This window comes from Pristiophorus japonicus, chromosome 5 (genome assembly GCF_044704955.1).
Source record: "Pristiophorus japonicus isolate sPriJap1 chromosome 5, sPriJap1.hap1, whole genome shotgun sequence".
In the NCBI taxonomy this organism is placed as follows: domain Eukaryota; kingdom Metazoa; phylum Chordata; class Chondrichthyes; family Pristiophoridae; genus Pristiophorus; species Pristiophorus japonicus.
In genome coordinates this window covers 297,783,369-297,805,863 of record NC_091981.1, presented here as the reverse complement: position 1 = coordinate 297,805,863, position 22,495 = coordinate 297,783,369, and the positions used below count along the sequence as shown (strand labels likewise).

Sequence of the window (22,495 nt, the reverse complement as noted above, 5' to 3'; positions counted from 1 at the left end):
TTCCTCAAGTTAGCAGACCAAAACTGTACACAATACTCCAGGTGTGGCCTCACCAAGGCCCTGTACAACTGTAGTAACACCTCCCTGCCCCTGTACTCAAATCCCCTCGCTATGAAGGTCAACATGCCATTTTCTTTCTTAACCGCCTGCTGTACCTGCATGCCAGCCTTCAATGACTGATGTACCATGACACCCAGGTCTCATTGCACCTCCCCTTTTCCTAATCTGTCACCATTCAGATAATAGTCTGTCTCTCTGTTTTTACCACCAAAATGGATAACCTCACATTTATCCACATTATACTTCATCTGCCATGCATTTGCCCACTCACCTAACCTATCCAAGTCACTCTGCAGCCTCATAGCATCCTCCTCACAGCTCACACTGCCACCCAACTTAGTGTCATCCGCAAATTTGGAGATACTCTGAATTAACTCTTTCATTCTCCATCCTAATGTAGAATTCCACCATATTATGGTCACTCTTCCCCAAAGGGCCTCACACAACAAGATTGCTAATTAATCCTCTCTCATTACACAACACCCAGTCTAAGATGGCCTCCTGCCTAGTTGGTTCCTCGACATATTGGTCTAGAAAACCATCCCTTATGCACTCCAGGAAATCCTCCTCCACCGTATTGCTTCCAGTTTGGTTAACCCAATCTATGTGCATATTAAAGTCACCCATGATAACTGCTGCACCTTTATTGCATGCACCCCTAATTTCCTGTTTAATGCCCTCCCCAACATCACTACTACTGTTTGGAGGTCTGTACACAACTCCCACTAACGTTTTTTGCCCTTTGGTGTTCTGCAGCTCTACCCATATAGATTCCACATCATCCAAGCTAATGTCTTTCCTAACTATTGCATTAATCTCCTCCTTAACCAGCAATGCTACCCCACCTCCTTTTCCTTTTATTCTATCCTTCCTGAATGTTGAATACCCCTGGATGTTGAGTTCCCAGCTCTGATCATCCTGGAGCCACGTCGCTGTAATCCCAATCACATCATATCCGTTAACATCTATTTGCACAGTTAATTCATCCACCTTATTACGGATACTCCTTGCATTAAGACACAAAGCCTTCAGGCTTGTTTTTTTAACACCCTTTGTCCTTTTAGAATTATGATGTAGTATGGCCCTTTTTGTTTCTTGCCTTTGTTTACTCGGCCTTCCACTGTTGCTTTTTACCTTTCTACCATCTGTTTCTGACTCCATATTACTTCGCCCTCTCTCGCTGCATAGAGTTGGTCCGGGCTGTAACTCTGGGCCCCTGACCCTGCCTGTCACACGGTTGCCTTGGTTACGATGGGAGAAGTTGGGGAGGTTTCTCACCGAGCAGTTTGGGTGTGGGAACATACCCGTGGGATTGGTTAACTCTCCCGGGAGATTGATGGGGTCCGGTTGAATGCTTATTGTCCCTACCAAAATGTACATTCAGAAAGCAAATAGAGAGCATGAAGAAATATTGGCAAATAGAATCAAAGAAAACCCAAAGATGTTTTACAATTACATAAAGAGCAGGAGGATAACTAAGGAAAGATAAGGGTCTATTAGGAACCAAAATGCTCTATGTGTGGAGGCGGAGGATGTGGGTCAGGTACAAATGAATACTTTGTGTCTGTCTGCACAATAGAGTAGGAAGGTGCTGCCATTGAAGTTCAGGAGGAAGAGAGTGAAATATTGGACACAATAAACACAGTAAGAGAAGACGTTTTAAGGGGTTTAGCATCCTTGAAAGTAGATAAATCGCCAGGACCAGATGAAATATATCCGAGGCTATTAACAGAAGCAAGGGAGGAAACTGCGGAGGCTCTGACCATCATTTTACAATCCTCTCTGGCTACAGGAGTTGTGCCAGAGGATTGGAGAATTGCTAATTATTGGAATCAATTCTAAAGGACAGGATAAACCTTCATTTAGAAAGACACAGATCAAGGTCAGTCAGCACAGATTTGTTAAGGGAAGGTCGTGTCTGACTAACTTGATATAGAATTCTTTGAGGAGGTAACCAGGAGGGTCGATGAGGGCAGTGCTTACGATGTGGTATACATGGATTTTATCAAAGCTTTTGATAAAGTCCCACATGGCAGACTGGTCACGAAAGTAAAAGCCCATGGGATCCAGGGCAAAGTGGCAAGTTGGATCTAAAATTGGCTCAGAAGCAGGAAACAAAGGATAATGCTTGATGGGTGTTTTTAGAACTGGAAGACTGTATCTATTGGGGTTCCGCAGGGCTCAGTGCTGGGTCCCTTGATTTTTGTGGTATGTATCAATGATTTAAACTTGAATATAGGGGGTAGGATTAAGAAATTAGCAGATGATACAAAAATTGGCCGTGTGGTTGACAGTGAGGACGAAAGCTTTAGACTGCAGGAGGATATCGATGAATTGGTCAGGCGGGCAGAAACGTGGCAAATGGAATTCAATCCGGAGAAGTGTGGGGTAATGCATTTGTGGAGGGCTCATCATCATGGGCAGTCCCTCGAATCAAGGATGACTTGCTTCCTCGCCGAAAAGGAATGAGTTCACAGGTGTTTCAGTGAAGGACCTGATATTCCAGATCCTGAACACCATCCTGAAGGGTGGAAGATGCCTGTGTGTGGATTGTTTTAACGTGCGGTGACCGTTGTACACCAGCCACCACACGGGCTTGACAGAGCTAGGTCTTGGACTAGTGGCAAGGATTATCCAAGATGACTGGAGACCTGCTCTGCTGCACAGACCGAGCGCGTGCACACACACCGCAGTGTGGGCTGGCCCGTGCTGCCCCTGGGCCCTCACCTCTTCTGGGCCCCGATCACATCGCTCTGCAATCTCTCGCTGCTCCTTTGCCCCGACCTCGCCGCTCCTGCTGTATCTGCCCACTTTAGCTATGGGGAAAGATTGGATAGGCTGGGTTTGTTTCCCTTGGAACAGAGGAGGCTGTGGGGAGACCTGATTGAGGTGTATACAATTATGAGGGACCTGGATAGAGTGGATAGGAAGGACCTGTTTCCCTTGGCAGAGGGGTCAACAACCAGGGGACATAGATTTAAAGTAATTGGGGGGAGGATTTGAGGGAAATGTCTTCACCCAGAGGTGGGGGGTCTGGAACTCACTGCCTGAAAGGGTGGTAGAGGCAGAAACCCTCACCACATTTAACAAGTACTTGGATGTGCACCTGAAGTGCCGTAACCTACAGGGCTATGGACCCAGAGCTGGAAAGTGGGATTAGGCTGAATAGCTCTTGGTCGGCCGGTACGGACACGATGGCCTCCTTCCGTGCTGTAAATTTCTGATTTGATTTCTGGTTCTATAAATGTAGCCATGCAGGTTAATAAGGCCATAAAAAAGCAATTGAAGCATGGGGGTTCATTTCTGGAGGGATAGAGTTGAAAAGCAGAGAAGTTATACCAAACTTATAAACATTGGTGAGACCACACTTGAAGTATTGTGAACAGTTCTGATCTCCATATTATAAAAAAGGATATCGAGGCACTGGTGAGGGTGCAAAGAAGGTTTACAAGGATGACACCAGAACTGAGAGGTTGTAACTATCAGGAAAGACTGAACTGGCTGGGGCTCCTTTCTCTAGAAAAGACAAGGCTGGTGCGGGGGGCCTGATGAAGGTGTTTAGGATTGTGAAAGGGTTTGTTGGGGTAGATGCAAAGAAGATGTTTCCATATTTGGGCGAGACCAGAACTAGGGGCCATCAATATCAAATTGTCACTAATAAATCCTATGGGGAATTTAGGAGAAACTTTGTCACTCAGAGAGAACAGACATAAGAATTAGGAGCAGGAGTCGGCCATTTGGCCCCTCGAGCCTGCTCCGCCATTCAATAAAATCATGGCTGTGTGGTTAGAAACATAGAAACATAGAAAATTGGTGCAGGAGCAGGCCATTCGGCCCTTCAAGCCTGCACCACCATTCAATAAGATCATGGCTGATCATTCAACCTCAGTACCCCATTCCTGCTTCCTCTCCATACCCCTTGATCCTTTTGGCCGTAAGGGCCATATCTAACCCCCTTTTGAATATATCTAACGAACTGGCATCAACAACTCTCTGCTGTAGGGAGTTCCACAGGTTAACCACTCTCTGAGTGAAGAAGTTTCTCCTCATCTCGGTCCTAAATGGCTTACCCCTTATATTTAGACTGTGACCCCTGGTTCTGGAACTCCCCACCAACGGGAACATTCTTCCTGCCTCTAACCTGTCCAATCCCGTCAGAATTTTATATGTTTCTATGAGATCCCCTCTCATTCTTCTAAACTCCAGTGTATAAAGGCCCAGTTGATCCAATCTCTCCTCATATATCAGTCCTGCCATCCCAGGAATCAATCTGGTGAACCTTCGCTGTACTCCCTCAATAGCAAGAACATCCTTCCTCAGATTAGGAGACCAAAACTGGACACAATATTCCAGGTGTGGCCTCACTAAGGCCCTGTACAACTGCAGTAAGACCTCCCTGCTCCTCTACTCAAATCCCCGAGCTATGAAGGCCAACATACCATTTGCCGCCTTCACGGCCTGCTGCACCTGCATGCCAACTTTCAATGACTGATGAACCATGACACCCAGGTTTCATTGCACCTCCCCTTTTCCTAATCTGTCACCATTCAGATAATATTCTGTCTTCATGTTTTTGCCACCAAAGTGGATAACCTCACATTTATCCACATTGTACTTCATCTGCCATGCATTTGCCCACTCACCTAACCTGTCCAAGTCACTCTGCAGCCTCTTAGCATCCTCCTCACAGCTCACACCACCAACCAGTTTAGTGTCATCTGCAAACTTGGAGATATTACACTCAATTCCTTCATCTAAATCATTGATGTTTATTGTAAATAGCTGGGGTCCCAGCACTGAACCCTGCGGCACCCCACTAGTCACTGCCTGCCATTCTGAAAAGGACCCGTTTATTCCGACTCTCTGCTCCCTGTCTGCCAACCAGTTCTCTATCCACGTCAGTACATTACCCCCAATACCATGTGCTTTAATTTTGCACACCAATCTCTTGTGTGGGACCTTGTCAAAAGCCTTTGTGGTGAGGATGTGGAACTCGCTACCACAGGGAGTGGTTGAGGTGAGTAGAATAGATGGATTTAAGGCGCAACTAGATAACCACATGAGGGAGAAAGGAATAGAAGGATATGGGGTGAGATGAAGAGGGGTGGGAGGATACTCGCGCGGAGCATAAACCCCGGCACGGACCTGTTGGGCCGAATGGCCTGTTTCGGTGCTGTAAATGATTGTGTAGAATGGGCCTATACTCCTCTGGAGCTTAGAAGAATGAGATGTGATCTCATTGAAACACACAAGATTCTGTGAGGGATTGACAGGGTAGATACCGAGAGGTTGTTGACCCTGGCTGGAGTGGCTAGAACTAGGGGCACAGTCTCAGAAAAAGGGGTTGGACATTTAGGGCTGAGATGATGAGAAACTTCTTCACTCAGAGGGTGAATCTTTGGAATTCTCTACGCCAGAGGGCTGTGAATGCTCAATCATTGAATATATTCAAGGCTGAGGCCGATAGATTTTGGGCTCGAGAGGAACCAAGGGATATGGGAAAGGTGCGGGAAGGTGGAGTTGAGGTTGAAGAACAGCCACGATGTGGCTGGAGGGGCCTGACCTTATTTCAGGCACGTTGACAGAGATACTTCCTCACAAACGGTCGCCAGCGAGACTGCCGACGGTTTATGTGTCTCAACAATTTCCTTCTCCTTGTAGATCAACGAACTCAAACTACAGATTCAGGAGAGAGAAGAGGAACTCGCCCAGCTGAGAATCGAAAGTGTAAGTTCCCTCGGACCGTTCGTTACAAAAACTGGGATACCCCATGAGAGGATCACCTGTAGTCCCAATACCCCCCCAGTAAAGGTCACCTGTACCCCAATACCCCCCAGTAAAGGTTACCTGTACCCCAATAACCCACCAGTAAAGGTCACCTGTACCCCAATACCCCACCAGTAAAGGTCACCTGTACCCCAATACCCCACCAGTAAAGGTCACCTGTACCCCAATACCCCACCAGTAAAGGTCACCTGTACCCCAATACCCCACCAGTAAAGGTCACCTGTACCCCAATACCCCACCAGTAAAGGTCACCTGTACCCCAATACCCCACCAGTAAATGTCACCTGTACCCCAATACCCCACCAGTAAATGTCACCTGTACCCCAATACCCCACCAGTAAAGGTCACCTGTACCCCTTTTGTTCTCTGACGTCACCGTTGCGTCCTAAAGCAGACTCTCCCCACCCCCCCCCCCGCACTTTCTCACGGACTCTAGGCTTCCTGTGGTCACCTGGTATCCGCAGCGCTCTCCCGCGGGAGCTGGGGTCAACAGCAGCGCCCCCAGCTACTGCTGCACGCGCCCGATGTAAGTGAGGCCTTGGGGGGGCGGGGGGAGGCAGGGTGTGGGCCTACCCGCCCCGACGCAGGGATAGGCCCCTGCTCCCAATTCAGGCCGACACAAACCAATTTCTCGGCCTGTATCTCCCAGCGAAGGAGAGAGGTGCTTCATTATCGGAGGCGTTGATAGAATGCCCAACGCACTCCTGGCCGGCCTCCCACATTCTACACTCCGTAAGCTACAGGTGATCCAAAACTCTGCTGCCCCGTGTCCTACCTCCACCAGGTCCCGCTCACCCATCACCCCCTGTGCTCACTGCCCCGTGTCCTAACTCACACCCAGTCCCACTCACCCATCACCCCCTGTGCTCACTGACCCGTGTCCCAACTCACACCCAGTCCCGCTCACCCATCACCCCCTGTGCTCACTGCCCCGTGTCCTACCTCGCACCGAGTCCCGCTCACCCATCACCCCTGTGCTCACTGACCCGTGTCCTAACTCCACCAGATCCCACTCACCCATCACCCCCTGTGCTCACTGCCCCGTGTCCTAACTCGCACCGAGTCCCGCTCACCCATCACCCCCTGTGCTCGCTGACCCGTGTCCTAACTCGCACCGAGTCCCACTCACCCATCACCCCCTGTGCTCACTGACCCGTGTCCTAACTCCACCAAGTCCCGCTCACCCATCACCCCCTGTGCTCACTGACCCGTGTCCTAACTCCACCAGGTCCCGCTCACCCATCACCCCCTGTGCTCGCTGACCCGTGTCCTAACTCCACCAGGTCCCGCTCACCCATCACCCCCTGTGCTCGCTGACCTGTGTCCTAACTCACACCGAGTCCCGATCACCCATCACCCTCTGTGCTCGCTGCCCCGTGTCCGAACTCCACCAGGTCCCGCTCACCCATCACCCCCTGTGCTCGCTGACCCGTGTCCTAACTCCACCAGGTCCCGCTCACCCATCACCCCCTGTGCTCACTGCCCTGTGTCCTAACTCCACCAGGTCCCGCTCACCCATCACCCCCTGTGCTCACTGACCCGTGTCCTAACTCGCACCAAGTCCCGCTCACCCATCACCCCCTGTGCTCGCTGACCCGTGTCCTAACTCCACCAGGTCCCGCTCACCCATCACCCCCTGTGCTCGCTGACCCGTGTCCTAACTCCACCAGGTCCCGCTCACCCATCACCACCTGTGCTCACTGCCCTGTGTCCTAACTCCACCAGGTCCCGCTCACCCATCACCCCCTGTGCTCACTGACCCGTGTCCTAACTCCACCAGGTCCCGCTCACCCATCACCCCCTGTGCTCACTGCCCTGTGTCCTAACTCCACCAGGTCCCGCTCACCCATCACCCCCTGTGCTCGCTGACCCGTGTCCTAACTCGCACCAATTCCCGCTCACCCATCATCTACTGTGCTTGCTGCCCCGTGTCCTAACTCCACCAGGTCCCGCTCACCCATCACCCCCTGTGCTCACTGCCCCGTGTCCTAACTCGCACCGAGTCCCGCTCACCCATCACCCCCTGTGCTCACTGCCCCGTGTCCTAATTCGCAGCAAGTCCCGCTCACCCATCACCCCCTGTGCTCACTGCCCCGTGTCCTAACTCGCACCGAGTCCCGCTCACCCATCACCCCCTGTGCTCGCTGCCCCATGTCCTAACTCACACCAAGTCCCGCTCACCCATCACCCCCTGTGCTCACTGCCCCGTGTCCTAACTCGCAGCAAGTCCCGCTCACCCATCACCCCCGTTCCCTGTGTCCTAACTCGCACCGAGTCCCGCTCACCCATCACCCCCTGTGCTCACTGCCCCATGTCCTAACTCGCGCCAAGTCCCGATCACCCATCACCCCCTGTGCTCGCTGCCCCCGTGTCCTAACTCGCACCATGTCCCGCTCACCCATCACCCCCTGTGCTCACTGCCCCATGTCCTAACTCGCGCCAAGTCCCGATCACCCATCACCCCCTGTGCTCGCTGACCGACATTGGCTCCCGGTTCAGCGACGTCTCGATTTCAAAATTCTCATCCTTGTGTTTAAATCCCTCCGTGGGTCTCACCCCTCCCTATCTATGTAATCTCCTTCAGTCTCACAACTCCCCGAGATGTCTGCGCTCCTAAGCATCCTTGATTATAATCGCTCAACCATTGGTGGCCGTGCCTTCTGTTGCCTGGGCCCCAAGCTCTGGAACTCCCTCCCTCAATCTCTCCGCCTCTCTCTCCTCTTCCAAGACGCTCCTTAAAACCGACCTCTGATGAGGTTTTGGTAAACCTGCGCTAATTTCTTCTTATGTGGGTCGGTGTCAAATATTTGTTTTGTCTGATAACACTCCTTTGAAGCGCCTTGGGACGTTTCACTACGCTGAATACAAGTTGTTGAGCTGCGAATGGGGGGCCCCCCTTGCAGCCCCCCTCCTGATCTTTTGGCAGAGGGAAGGTCATCGATGGACCAGGCGGTTGGGCCGAGGCTACTGTCCTGCGAGTCCCCCCAGCAGCCAACGTTTCCTCCCCACCGACCCCCGACCCCCGACCCACCCGACAACCTTCGACTCAGCTGGCCTTTCTCTTCTCCCCCCCCCCCCCCCCCCCCAGGGAGTCACGGACTCGGAGAAACGGATCCAGCACCTGGTCATCGAGAACGAGAGTCTGAAGCAGAACCTGAGTGTGACCCAGGGCCTCCTGCAACAGCTGTCCGCACTTCCCCTGCAGCCCTCCACCCTGCTCCTCAAGGTAAGGCCTTTCCAGGCAGTGCCAGGCAGCCCTACCATTGGCCCACCGTCCTGTGCCGTAGATCACTGAAGGTGGCAGGACAGGGTAACAAAGTTGTTAATAACGTATACAGGAATTGAGTGTAATATCTCCAAGTTTGCGGATGACACCAAACTGGGTGGCGGTGTGAGCTGTGAGGAGGACGCTAAGAGGCTGCAGGGTGACTTGGACAGGTTAGGTGAGTGGGCAAATGCATGGCAGATGCAGTATAATGTGGATAAATGTGAGGTTATCCACTTTGGTAATAAAAACACAAAGGCAGAATATTATCTGAATGGCGACAGATTAGGAAAAGGGGAGGTGCAACGAGACCTGGGTGTCATGGTACATCAGTCACTGAAGGTTGGCATGCAGGTACAGCAGGCGGTGAAGAAGGCAAATGGTATGTTGGCCTTCATAGCGAGGGGATTTGAGTATAGGAGCAGGGAGGTCTTACTGCAGTTGTACAGGGCCTTGGTGAGGCCTCACCTGGAATATTGTGTTCAGTTTTGGTCTCCTAGTCTGAGGAAGGACATTCTTGCTCTAGAGGGAGTGCAGCGAATGTTCATCAGACTGATGCCCGGGATGACAGGACTGACATTTGAAGAAAGACTGGATCGACTAGGCTTGTATTCAATGGAGTTTAGAAGAATGAGAGGGGATCTCATAGAAACATATAAAATTCTGACGGGATTGGACAGGTTAGATGCAGGAAGAATGTTCCCGATGTTGGGGAAGTCCAGAACCAGGAGTCACAGTCTAAGGATAAGGGATAGGCCATTTAGGACTGAGATGAGGAGAAACTTCTTCACTCAGAGAGTTGTTAACCTGTGGAATTCCCTACCGCAGAGAGTTGTTGATGTCAGTTCGTTGGATGCATTCAAGAGGGAGTTAGATGTGGCCCTTATGGCTAAAGGGATCAAGGGGTATGGAGAGAAAGCAGGAAAGGGGTACTGAGGTGAATGATCAGCCATGATCTTATTGAATGGCGGTGCAGGCTCGAAGGGCCGAATGGCCTACTCCTGCACCTATTTTCTATGTTTCTATGACTCTGGGCTTGATTTGTAGAGGTGTGGAAAGGCAGGTGGTTTTGCTAAACCTGTATAAAACACTAGTCTGGCCCCAGGTGGGGTATTGTGTCCAATTCTAGGCACTGCACTTTAGGACAGATGTGAGGGCTTTGGAGAGGGAGCAGAGGAGATTGAGCAGGATGGTTCCAGGGATGAGGGACTTCAGTGATGTGGAGAGACTGGAGAAGCTGGGATTGTTCTCCTTGGGGCAGAGAAGGCTAAGATGAGATTTAATCGAGGGTTTAAAATCAGGAAGGGTTTAGATAGAGTAAATAAAGGGAAGGGCCGGTAATCAGAAGGCTCTGATTTAAGGTGATTGGCAAAAGAGCCAGAGGCAACATGAGGGAAAACGAGTGGTTAGGATTTGGAATGCATTGCCTGATAAGGCGACGGATACAGGTTCAATAGCAGCCTTCAAAGGGGAATTGGATAAATATTCGAAGGGGGAAAATTGCCGGGATATGGGGAAAGAGCAGAGGAGTGTGGGACTAAGTGGATTACTCTCGGAAAGTGCTGGCACAGACTCGATGGGCCGAATGGCCTCCTCCTGTGCCGTATTATTCTATGATTCTATACGCTGCATATTGTGGTGTCAGCCATAACTCGGTGCATCACTCCCTCGCCCTCTGAGTGAGAAGGTTTTTGGTTCAAGTTATGTGGAGAGATTGGAGAAGCTGGGATTGTTCTCCATTAGAGCAGAGAAGATTAAAGGGGGGACTATTCGAGATGTTCAAAATTGAGGGATTTTGATCGAGCAGCATTGGAGGAAATTGCTTCCACTGTCTCCAGAGGTCACAGATTTAAAATAATTGGCAAAAGACCTGGAGGGGAAATGAGGAGAGATGTTATCACACACAGAGGGTTGTTGCATAAGAAATAGGAGCATGAGTAGGCCATTCGGCCCCTCGAACCTGCTCCGCTATTTAATAAGACCATGGTTGATCCGATCATGGACTCCAGCTCCACTTCCCTGCCCACTCCCCATAACCCCTTATTCCCTTATCGGTTAAGAAACTGTCTATTTCTGTCTTAAATTTATTCAATGTCCCAGCTTCCACAGCTCTCTGAGGCAGCAAATTCCACAGATTCACAATCCTCTGAGAGAAGAAATTTCTCCTCATCTCAGTTTTAAATGGGCGGCCCCTTATTCTAAGATCATGCCCCCTAGTTCTAGTCTCCCCCATCAGTGGAAACATCCTCTCTGCATCCACCTTGTCAAGCCCCCTCATAATCTTATACGTTTCAATAAGATCACCTCTCATTCTTCTGAATTCCAATGAGTAGAGGCCCAACCTACTCAACCTTTCCTCATAAGTCAACCCCCTCATCCCCGGAATCAACCGAGTGAACCTTCTCTGAACTGCCTCCAATGCAAGTATATCCTTTCGTAAATATGGAAACCAAAACTGCACGCAGTATTCCAAGTGTGGCCTCACCTACAGAAGGAGGGGGAGAGGTTTAGCGAGAGAATTCAGCAGCCGAGCCAATGGTTCGGTGAAGGGAGGGAGAGGGGCTCCAGAGGCCAGAGTAAGAGGAGCGTAGAGTTGGCGGGGATGGGGGGGGGGGTGGGCGCGGTGGAAAGGGGTTAGTGTCTGGATCCAGCTCACTCAGACTATTCAAAGCCACTGGGGCCCATCATGAAAATAAGTTTGGGGACAGTCTCGGATGGGTTTCTGTTGGCCAAGTGTCCGTGACACTGAACTGGCTCAATATCGCACTGATGTAAGAGGCGTGAAAGACTTGCATTTATATAGCACCGTTCACCATCTCAGGACATCCAAAAGCATCTTTCTGAAGTGTAGTCAGTGTTGTAAGAAGAAAGAAAGATTGTTATAGGCAATCCGATCAATGTATTAATTAATGTAGGAAACACAGAGACCAATTTGCGCACAGCAAGCTCCGACAAACAATAATAAGAATATAAGAAATAGGAACAGGAGGCGGCCATACGGCCCCTCGAACCTGCTCCGCCATTCAATAAGATCATGGCTGATCCGATCATGGACTCAGCTCCACTTCCCTGCCCGCTCCCCATAACCCTTCACTCCCTTATCGCTCAAAAATCCAGGTGTGGCCTCACCAATACTCTGTAATGAAATCATGACCACATAATTTGTCCTAATGTTGTTTTCGAGATAAATATTGGGTAGACCTCTCCTGCTCTTCTTCAAAGTATTGCTGTGGGATTTAATTTTACCCTCATCTATGCCTTTGTGACCTCCAGACTCGATTATTCCATCCCTCTCCTGGCCAGCTTCCCACCTTGCACCCTCTGTAAACTCCAGCTCTTCTAAAACTCGGCCGCCCTGTGTCCTAACTCGCACTGAGTCCCGCTCACCCATCACCCCCTGTGCTCGCTACCTGTGTCCTAACTCACACTGAGTCCCGCTCACCCATCACCCCCTGTGCTCGCTACCTGTGTCCTAACTCACACTGAGTCCCGCTCACCCATCAACCCCTGTGCTCGCTACCCGTGTCCTAACCCGCACCGAGTCCCGCTCACCCGTCAACCCCTGTGCTCACTGCCCCCGTGTCCTAACTCACACCGAGTCCCGCTCACCCATCACCCTCTGTGCTCGCTGACCTACATTGTCTCCCAGTTAAGCAACACCTCGATTTTAAAATTCACATCCCTTGTGTTCAAATCCCTCCATGACTCTCACTCTTCCATATCTCTGTAACCTCCTCCAGCCTCACGAACCCCCGAGATGTCTGCGCTCCTCTAATTCTACCCTCTTGAGCATCCTCTATTATAATCGCTCCACCATCGGTGGCCGTGCCTTCTGTTGCCTGGGCCCCAAGCTCTGGAACTCCCTCCCTAAACCTCTCCGCCTCTCTACCTCTCTTTCCTCCTTCAGGACGCTCCTTAAAACCTAGCTCTTTGACCAAGCGTTTGGTCACCTGCCATAATTTCTCCTTATGTGACCCGGTGTCAGATTTAGTCTGAGAATCGTTCGTGTGAAGCACCTTGGGACGTTTTACCACATTAAAGGTGCTATATAAATACAAGGTCTTGTTGTTAAGGAGAAAGATAAAGAAGGGATTACAGGAACAGTTCCACCATTGGTCCTCAGTGATCGCTCCCTGTGGCTGGTTTTAAATTTCCCTTGTAGGAAAATGAGGAGCTGAGGTTGAAGGTGCACCTCCTGGAGGGGTCGCTGCAGCAGAAGCTGGAGCAGTTGCTACGTCTGGAGGGGCAGATCAGCAACGTCCAGTGGAGGAAGGAGGACGAGGTCAGGCAGCTCGACGAGAGGATGAGAGCACTGCAGGTGGAGCTTGAACGGCAGCGGGACCGGCCAACGGATATACAGGTGAGCGAGGGCGGCGGGCGCTTGTGTGTGTGAGTGCGGGGTGTGAGTGAGTGTGTGTGTGTGAGTGTGAGTAGAGGGTGTGTGCAGTGAGTGTGTGAGTGAGTGTGTGTGTGTGGGGTGTGCGTAGTGAGTGTGTGTGTGTGGGGTGTGCGTAGTGAGTGTGTGTGTGTGGGGTGTGCGTAGTGAGTGTGTGTGTGTGGGGTGTGCGTAGTGAGTGTGTGTGTGTGGGGTGTGCGTAGTGAGTGTGTGTGTGTGGGGTGTGCGTAGTGAGTGTGTGTGTGTGGGGTGTGCGCAGTGAGTGTGTGAGTGAATGTGTGTGTGTGGGGTGTGCGTAGTGAGTGTGTGTGTGTGGGGTGTGCGTAGTGAGTGTGTGTGTGTGGGGTGTGCGTAGTGAGTGTGTGTGCGCAGTGAGTGTGTGTGTGTGGGGTGTGCGTAGTGAGTGTGTGTGCGCAGTGAGTGTGTGTGTGGGGTGTGCGTAGTGAGTGTGTGTGTGTGGGGTGTGCGTAGTGAGTGTGTGTGTGTGGGGTGTGTGCAGTGAGTGTGTGAGTGAATGTGTGTGTGTGGGGTGTGCGTAGTGAGTGTGTGTGTGTGGGGTGTGCGTAGTGAGTGTGTGTGCGCAGTGAGTGTGTGTGTGTGGGGTGTGCGTAGTGAGTGTGTGTGTGGGGTGTGCGTAGTGAGTGTGTGTGTGTGGGGTGTGTGCAGTGAGTGTGTGAGTGAATGTGTGTGTGTGGGGTGTGCGTAGTCAGTGTGTGTGTGTGGGGTGTGCGTAGTGAGTGTGTGTGCGCAGTGAGTCTGTGTGTGTGGGGTGTGCGTAGTGAGTGTGTGTGCGCAGTGAGTGTGTGTGTGTGGGGTGTGCGTAGTGAGTGTGTGTGTGTGGGGTGTGCGTAGTGAGTGTGTGTGTGGGGTGTGCGTAGTGAGTGTGTGTGCGCAGTAAGTGTGTGTGTGTGGGGTGTGCGTAGTGAGTGTGTGTGCGCAGTGAGTGTGTGTGTGTGGGGTGTGCGTAGTGAGTGTGTGTGTGTGTGGGGTGTGTGTGCGTAGTGAGTGTGTGTGCGCAGTGAGTGTGTGTGTGTGGTGTGTGCGTAGTGAGTGTGTGTGCGCAGTGAGTGTGTGTGATTGAGTGTGTGATTGTATGGCTGTCTTACTCTTTTCACTTTGTTACTTTAAACGTTGAATTACGCACTCAGTTATAGTAAATGCAGGATCAGGTCTTTTATTCAGACATTCATGCTACACAAACCAAGTATGAAACTTACTGAGAACAAACACTTCACAAAGGCAGCTCTCTGCTTGCTCCGATTTCCGTGGCTGCTTGTGACACACACACCATCCGAGTTTCCAGTGTCTAATGTGTATGTCTCAAACAACCTTCTGGAAATACTAGGGGACCGAGGGTCTAGTGAGAAGGAGGAGCAAAAGGAAATCGTTAATAGTCAGCAAATTGTGTTGGGGAAATTGGGATTGAAGGCCGATAAATCCCCAGGGCCTGATAGTCTGCATCCCAGAGTACTTAAGGAAGTGGCCCTAGAAATAGTGGATGCATTGGTGATCATTTTCCAACATTCTATAGACTTTGGATCAGTTCCTATGGACTGGAGGGTAGCTAATGTAACCCCACTTTTTAAAAAAGGAGGGAGAGAGAAAACGGGTAATTATAGACCGGTCAGCCTGACATCGGTAGTGGGGAAAGTGTTGTGATCAATTATTAAAGATGAAATAGCAGCGCATTTGGAAAGCAGTGACAGGATCGGTCCAAGTCAGCATGGATTTATGAAAGGGAAATCATGCTTGACAAATTTTCTGGAATTTTTTGAGGATGTAACTAGTAGAATGGATAAGGGAGAACCAGTGGATGTGGTGTATTTGGACTTTCAAAAGGCTTTTGACAAGGTCCCATACAAGAGATTGGTGTGCAAAATTAAAGCACATGGTATTGGGGGTAATGTACTGACGTGGATAGAGAACTGGTTGGCAGACAGGAAGCAGAGAGTAGGAATAAACGGGTCCTTTTCAGAATGGCAGGCAGTGACTAGTGTGGTGCCACAGGGTTCAGTGCTGGGGCCCCAGCTATTTACAATATACATTAATGATTTAGACGAAGGAATTAAATGTAATCTCTGCAAGTTTGCAGATGACACTAAACTGGTTGGCGGTGTGAGCTGTGAGGAGGATGATAAGAGGCTGCAGGGTGACTTGGACAGGTTAGGTGAGTGGGCAAATACATGGTAGATGCAGTATAATGTGGATAAATGTGAGGTTATCCACTTTGGTGGTAAAAACAGGAAGGCAGATTATTATCTAAATGATGACAGATTGGTAAAGGGGAAGGTGCAACGAGACCTGGGTGTCATGGTACATCAGTCATTGAAAGTTGGCATACAGGTACAGCAGGCGGTGAAGAAGGCAAATGGCATGTTGGCCTTCATAGCGAGAGGATTTGAGTATAGGAGCAGGGAGGTCTTACTGCAGTTGTACAGGGCCTTGGTGAGGCCACACCTGGAATATTGTTTTCAGTTTTGGTCTCCTAATCTGAGGAACGACATTATTGCTATTGAGGGAGTGCAGCGAAGGTTCACCAGGCTGATTCCTGGGATGACAGGACTGACGTATGAAGAGAGACTGGATTGACTAGGCTTATATTCACTGGAATTTAGAAGAATGAGAGGGGATCTCATAGAAACATATAAAATTCTGACGGGATTGGACAGGTTAGATGCAGGAAGAATGCTCCCGATGTTGGGGAAGTCCAGAACTAGAGGTCACAGTCTAAGGATAAGGGGTAAGCCATTTAGGACCGAGATGAGGAGAAAATTCTTCACTCAGAGAGTTGTGGGCATGTGGAATTCTCTTCCGCAGAAAGTTGTTGGGGCCAGTTCATTCGATATATAATCAAAAGGGGGTTAGATGTGGCCCTTGCGGCTAAAGGGATCAAGGGGTATGGAGAGAAAGCAGGAAAGGGGTACTGAGGTGAATGATCAGCCATGATCTTATTGAATGGTGGTGCAGGCTTGAAGGGCCAAATGGCCTACTCCTGCACCTATTTTCTATGTTTCTATGTTTCTGTCTTTATAACAAAAAAGCCTTTGAACTCTCGTTTCCTTGCATAGTATATACAGATAATTACACAGACGATGTCATGAATTACTATACACAAACCAGATAATTTCGTCGTTTAGTAATCAGAAACAGAGGAGTTTCAATGAGCCCAAGTTTTGGCTGTTACGCAGAACTGCGCACCTGCGATCAGCAATTCTCCATGTTCAGCAGGCCTGGTTAGCAGTTGGCGCAGCTCAGCACAAGCAGCTTGGGCGGAGCTACAGCCCTGCGGCGAAAAGAGTGCCGGCAGCTGCGCGCATGCGCAGTGGAGTCTGTGCGCATGCGCAGTGGAGTCTGTGCGCATGCGCAGTAGCTCCTGGCCCTCCCAGCGCATCCTGCCTCCGGACGACCCTATCCCTGGCCGAAGGGACGTCGCGATGTTCGCCGCCCCTATCCCGGGCCGAGTGGCCTGCCTGCCTCACCGTCCCTCGCCTCGCCTCGTCTCCACTGCCCTTACTTACCTCCTTGGCGGCGGGGCCTGCCCGACCAGCAGCTCTTCGGCAGGCTGTTGGAGAGCTCCCAGTGCTCCCCAACGGATAGGTGTGCAGTAGGTGAGAAGAAACTTTTAATTTTTTATTTATTGATTGATTTTTTATTATTTTTTAATTTTTGATTTTTTGATTGTTTTATTGGTTGATTTATTTATCATTTTTTATTGATGATGGTTCTTTACTGGTAAAAGTGAAGTGTTTAATGCTTTGTAAAGTCCCCTAACTTCCCTTCCCCGCCCCGCCCCCCAAATCTCTGGCTACCTGCGCCTAACTCTAAAGTGTAGGCAAGGTTTTTCTGAGCGTACAAAAGTCAACACTTACTCCATTCTAAGTTAGTTTGGAGTAACTTTCCGCTGCCTAAACTTGCAAAACAGGCGGAAGTGGCTGTTAATGCCCCCTTTTTGGAAAAAAAATTAACTAAAACGAAACTAAACTAACTCACTAGAACTGGAGCAAACTAAATGCTGAGAATTGCGATTTCGAAGATTCTCCAAACTAAACTAGTTGCTCAAAAAAAATAGGAGCAACTCCAACCGAAGCTTGGGCCCTTTGATTCCATGCGAAGATAGTATCGATGATACACACAAATAATTAACATACAGATAAATGACCAGCTACTCATTATCCTGGTCAAGTCTCACTGCCATGAATCGACTCCCACCATGAAGTACTGTAAACACAGGTGATCAGATAGACACATTTCAATGGCTACATGGCTCCATATCATCTAGCAGCCTGTTTCGATCCAAACATCCTGTTTTAATCCAACTTCAATCTTCAACTTTTAACCCTTTCGATGTGTGTGCGTTGTCCCCAGGCGCTACGTAAATGCAAGTTGTTGTTGTAAGTTAAAGCCCTTTCTGCCTGCAGTACGTCACCAGGCAGATGGAGGTGGATTCCCCGGCCACACTGAAATCGCTGGAGGAGTGTGAGTTGAAAAACCGACAGCTCGTGGAGCAGCTGTCCATCCAGGGGGAGCAGTGCAGCAAACTGGAGCAGCAGCTGAGGGGCTCAGAGGAGACCAGCTCCCAGCTCAAGTACAAGGTAAGCCCAAGCAATGGGGGCTCCGCAGACCGCTGGCACCCATCATTCACTTCAACCGTTCGTCCATCCGTACCAACTGTAGCCCAGGCGATTGGCTGCCTCCCTCCCTCGCTCCATTTGGGGAGGGACTGGTGGTACCGTAGGATCAGAGACGGCCAAAGACCCAGGTCCGTGTCGCTCACCTTCCACCGTTGCACGGTCCAACCGTACCGGAGCTGTTGACCAATCACAGTCCAACCGTACCGGAGCTGTTGACCAATCACGGTCCAACCGTACCGCAGCTGTTGACCAATCACAGTCCAACCATACCGCAGCTGTTGACCAATCACGGTCCAACCGTACCAGAGCTGTTGACCAATCACGGTCCAACCATACCGCAGCTGTTGACCAATCACGGTCCAACCGTACCGGAGCTGTTGACCAATCACGGTCCAACCGTACCGGAGCTGTTGACCAATCACGGTCCAACCATACCGCAGCTGTTGACCAATCACGGTCCAACCATACCGCAGCTGTTGACCAATCACGGTCCAACCATACCGCAGCTGTTGACCAATCACGGTCCAACCGTACCGCAGCTGTTGACCAATCACGGTCCAACTGTACCGCAGCTGTTGACCAATCACGGTCTAACCGTACCGGAGCTGTTGACCAATCACATCAATCAATCTCCACCAATCAATCTCCACAGATCCCCTCAGGAGGTGAGGAAAGCCCTAGTGGTGGAGAGTGTAGGGTGTTTGTTTTACACTCAACCCTGATTCTTCAACCTTGGAACTTATAGTGGGGAACAACAACATGTGGCACAAAATTTAGACTTAACCCAGTGTCCGTTTTATTACGCAACAAAAAACGACTAAAACTACAGGACTAGACTTCTGAGATAAATCGACTGAAGACATACAATCGCCCTTCCTGGCTGTAGTTATTGTAGATTCATGGTCGTTGGTTCCGTGCCAGTTGGTTCTTCTGGCCGTTCTCTGCAGTGCTGTTCCTTCCGTGTACATTCCGTGTACGTGTCCGTTCATCTGTTCGTTCTTTCGACCTGTGTCCATCTGTACATGTGTCCTTCTTCTTCCGTCTGTACCTGTCCTTCTTCCGTCTTCTGCTCAGCTGCTTCTAGCTTGGATATTTATATCCAGGTTTTGGCTGATCTCCCGCCACTGCGGTTTCTGATAAAGTGTTTGCATCGATGCGTTGTTTGGTGGTCCCCTTTGGTTGATTGACAATAATGGAGTCTGCAAGCATCAATGGATTTCTCACCCTAATACCTCGTCCCCAAAAAATGTGCATCTGGTGTGGTTCCTTTATTGTCCAGTCTTTTTACAGACTCGATGTCGCTAGTGCCTGTTTTCCCCACCCTGGTCAATCAGGTTCAGGGCCTTATGTCACAACTTCATTGTTATGCATGAAGTCAGTTTTGGTTCCTGGCCACAGAGTGTCCTTAATTGTCCAGCTTAATTCCAAAAGCTTGTATTAATCAATTTTTAGTTCATGGTCTCCTTCTGTGCATTTCTGAAGATTATTAACCTCACAAAGAGCTTTGGGAACCATGGGTCACTTTATTTGGAACATGAGGTGTAGAACAAGAGCCCACTGATAGTCGGAGAGACTATTGGACACAAGAAACAAAGAAGTGTTTTAGTGATATTGGTTGAGGGATTAATATTGTCCCCAGGACACCTGGGAGATCTCCCCTGCCTTGGGATCTTTTATAAAGGACATGCTTATATGTACTGTAAACATGGCCACTCCTTGTTTCTGATTGGTTCCCTTGAGGATAAGCCACACCCTGAAGTTTCTCTGGAATGTGTAACTGGAACCACCCAGCCCAAGTTCTCACCGACTTCGCAAATTGTAACTCCATCCACATAGACTTCCTGAAGCCACAGAGGATAGAGCTCCCCAAAAGCCAGCAAGTGCCAGCCAAAGTCCCTTACCCAGCACAACTACCCACCCCCCCCCCATAGATGGGGCATTGTGTGCGGATTGTTAACAGGTTTATTGGGTATAGTGAATAGTGATAGTGCCGTGACTTCTGGATTGGAACAACCTCTCTCCCCTTCATACGCCAACTAGCACTCTCTCCTCTCCCCCAGACACTCTCTCCCCTCCCCCAGACTCTCTCTCCTCTCCCCCAGACACTCTCTCCCCTCCCCCAGACTCTCTCTCGCCTCCCCCAGACACTCTCTCGCCTCCCCCAGACTCTCTCTCGCCTCCCCCAGACTCTCTCTCGCCTCCCCCAGACTCTCTCTCGCCTCCCCCAGACTCTCTCTCGCCTCCCCCAGACTCTCTCTCCCCTCCCCTCCCCCAGACTCTCTCTCCCCTCCCCTCCCCCAGACTCTCTCTCGCCTCCCCCAGACTCTCTCTCGCCTCCCCCAGACTCTCTCTCGCCTCCCCCAGACTCTCTCTCCCCTCCCCCAGACTCTCTCTCCCCTCCCCCAGACTCTCTCTCCCCTCCCCCAGACTCTCTCTCCCCTCCCCCAGACTCTCTCTCCCCTCCCCCAGATCTCTCTCCCCTCCCCCAGACTCTCTCTCCCCTCCCCCAGACTCTCTCTCCCCTCCCCCAGACTCTCTCTCCCCTCCCCCAGACTCTCTCTCCCCTCCCCCAGACTCTCTCTCCCCTCCCCCAGACTCTCTCTCCCCTCCCCCAGACTCTCTCTCCCCTCCCCCAGACTCTCTCTCCCCTCCCCCAGACTCTCTCTCCCCTCCCCCAGACTCTCTCTCCCCTCCCCCAGACTCTCTCTCCCCTCCCCCAGACTCTCTCTCCCCTCCCCCAGACTCTCTCTCCCCTCCCCCAGACTCTCTCTCCCCTCCCCCAGACTCTCTCTCCCCTCCCCCAGACTCTCTCTCCCCTCCCCCAGACTCTCTCTCCCCTCCCCCAGACTCTCTCTCCCCTCCCCCAGACTCTCTCTCCCCTCCCCCAGACTCTCTCTCCCCTCCCCCAGACTCTCTCTCCCCTCCCCCAGACTCTCTCTCCCCTCCCCCAGACTCTCTCTCCCCTCCCCCAGACTCTCTCTCCCCTCCCCCAGACTCTCTCTCCCCTCCCCCAGACTCTCTCTCCCCTCCCCCAGACTCTCTCTCCCCTCCCCCAGACTCTCTCTCCCCTCCCCCAGACTCTCTCTCCCCTCCCCCAGACTCTCTCTCCCCTCCCCCAGACTCTCTCTCCCCTCCCCCAGACTCTCTCTCCCCTCCCCCAGACTCTCTCTCCCCTCCCCCAGACTCTCTCTCCCCTCCCCCAGACTCTCTCTCCCCTCCCCCAGACTCTCTCTCCCCTCCCCCAGACTCTCTCTTCTCTCCCCTCCCCCAGACTCTCTCTTCTCTCCCCTCCCCCAGACTCTCTCTTCTCTCCCCTCCCCCAGACTCTCTCTTCTCTCCCCTCCCCCAGACTCTCTCTTCTCTCCCCTCCCCCAGACTCTCTCTTCTCTCCCCTCCCCCAGACTCTCTCTTCTCTCCCCTCCCCCAGACTCTCTCTTCTCTCCCCTCCCCCAGACTCTCTCTTCTCTCCCCTCCCCCAGACTCTCTCTTCTCTCCCCTCCCCCAGACTCTCTCTTCTCTCCCCTCCCCCAGACTCTCTCTTCTCTCCCCTCCCCCAGACTCTCTCTTCTCTCCCCTCCCCCAGACTCTCTCTTCTCTCCCCTCCCCCAGACTCTCTCTTCTCTCCCCTCCCCCAGACTCTCTCTTCTCTCCCCTTCCCCCAGACTCTCTCTTCTCTCCCCTCCCCCAGACTCTCTCTTCTCTCCCCTCCCCCAGACTCTCTCTTCTCTCCCCTCCCCCAGACTCTCTCTTCTCTCCCCTCCCCCAGACTCTCTCTTCTCTCCCCTCCCCCAGACTCTCTCTTCTCTCCCCTCCCCCAGACTCTCTCTGCTCTCCCCTCCCCCAGACTCTCTCTCCCCTCCCCTCCCCCAGACTCTCTCTCCCCTCCCCTCCCCCAGACTCTCTCTCCCCTCCCCCAGACTCTCTCTTCTCTCCCCTCCCCCAGACTCACTCTCCGCCCCCCCCCCCCCCCCCAGATTCACACTCTCTCTCCCCCCTCACCGCCCAGCCTCCACTCTCGAATGTGGTCATACTGGTCGCAGGGTCCCACTTCCGGTTCGGGCAAGAGACATCGGGGGTGGCTCAACAGGATGCATGCACAGAACACACAGTCAATCTACTTTTATAATCCACCTGAGGGAGCAGAAAGGGCGGGGCCTCTGTAAAACGTCTCATCCGAAGATTGCATCTCTGAGAATGCAGCACTCCCTCAGTACTGCCCCTCCGACAGTGCAGCACTCCCTCAGTACTGCCCCTCCGACAGTGCAGCGCTGCCTCAGTACTGCCCCTCCGACATTGCGGCAGTCCCTCAGTACTGCCCCTCCGACATTGCAGCACTCCCTCAGTACTGCCCCTCCG

The 22,495-nt window shown here is 51.5% G+C and overlaps 1 protein-coding gene across 1 annotated transcript in view; it reads left to right on the top strand.

The window, feature by feature from the left end:
• The window catches only part of LOC139264177 (kinesin-like protein KIFC3), a 165,835-nt gene that overhangs the window by 10,257 nt on the left and 133,083 nt on the right, over positions 1-22,495 (top strand). The window contains exons 4-7 of the mRNA XM_070880262.1: positions 5,722-5,787; positions 8,936-9,073; positions 13,275-13,472; positions 17,927-18,100. Of these exons, the coding sequence (XP_070736363.1) occupies positions 5,722-5,787; positions 8,936-9,073; positions 13,275-13,472; positions 17,927-18,100 (576 nt within the window). The remainder of the gene's footprint in view (positions 1-5,721; positions 5,788-8,935; positions 9,074-13,274; positions 13,473-17,926; positions 18,101-22,495) is intronic.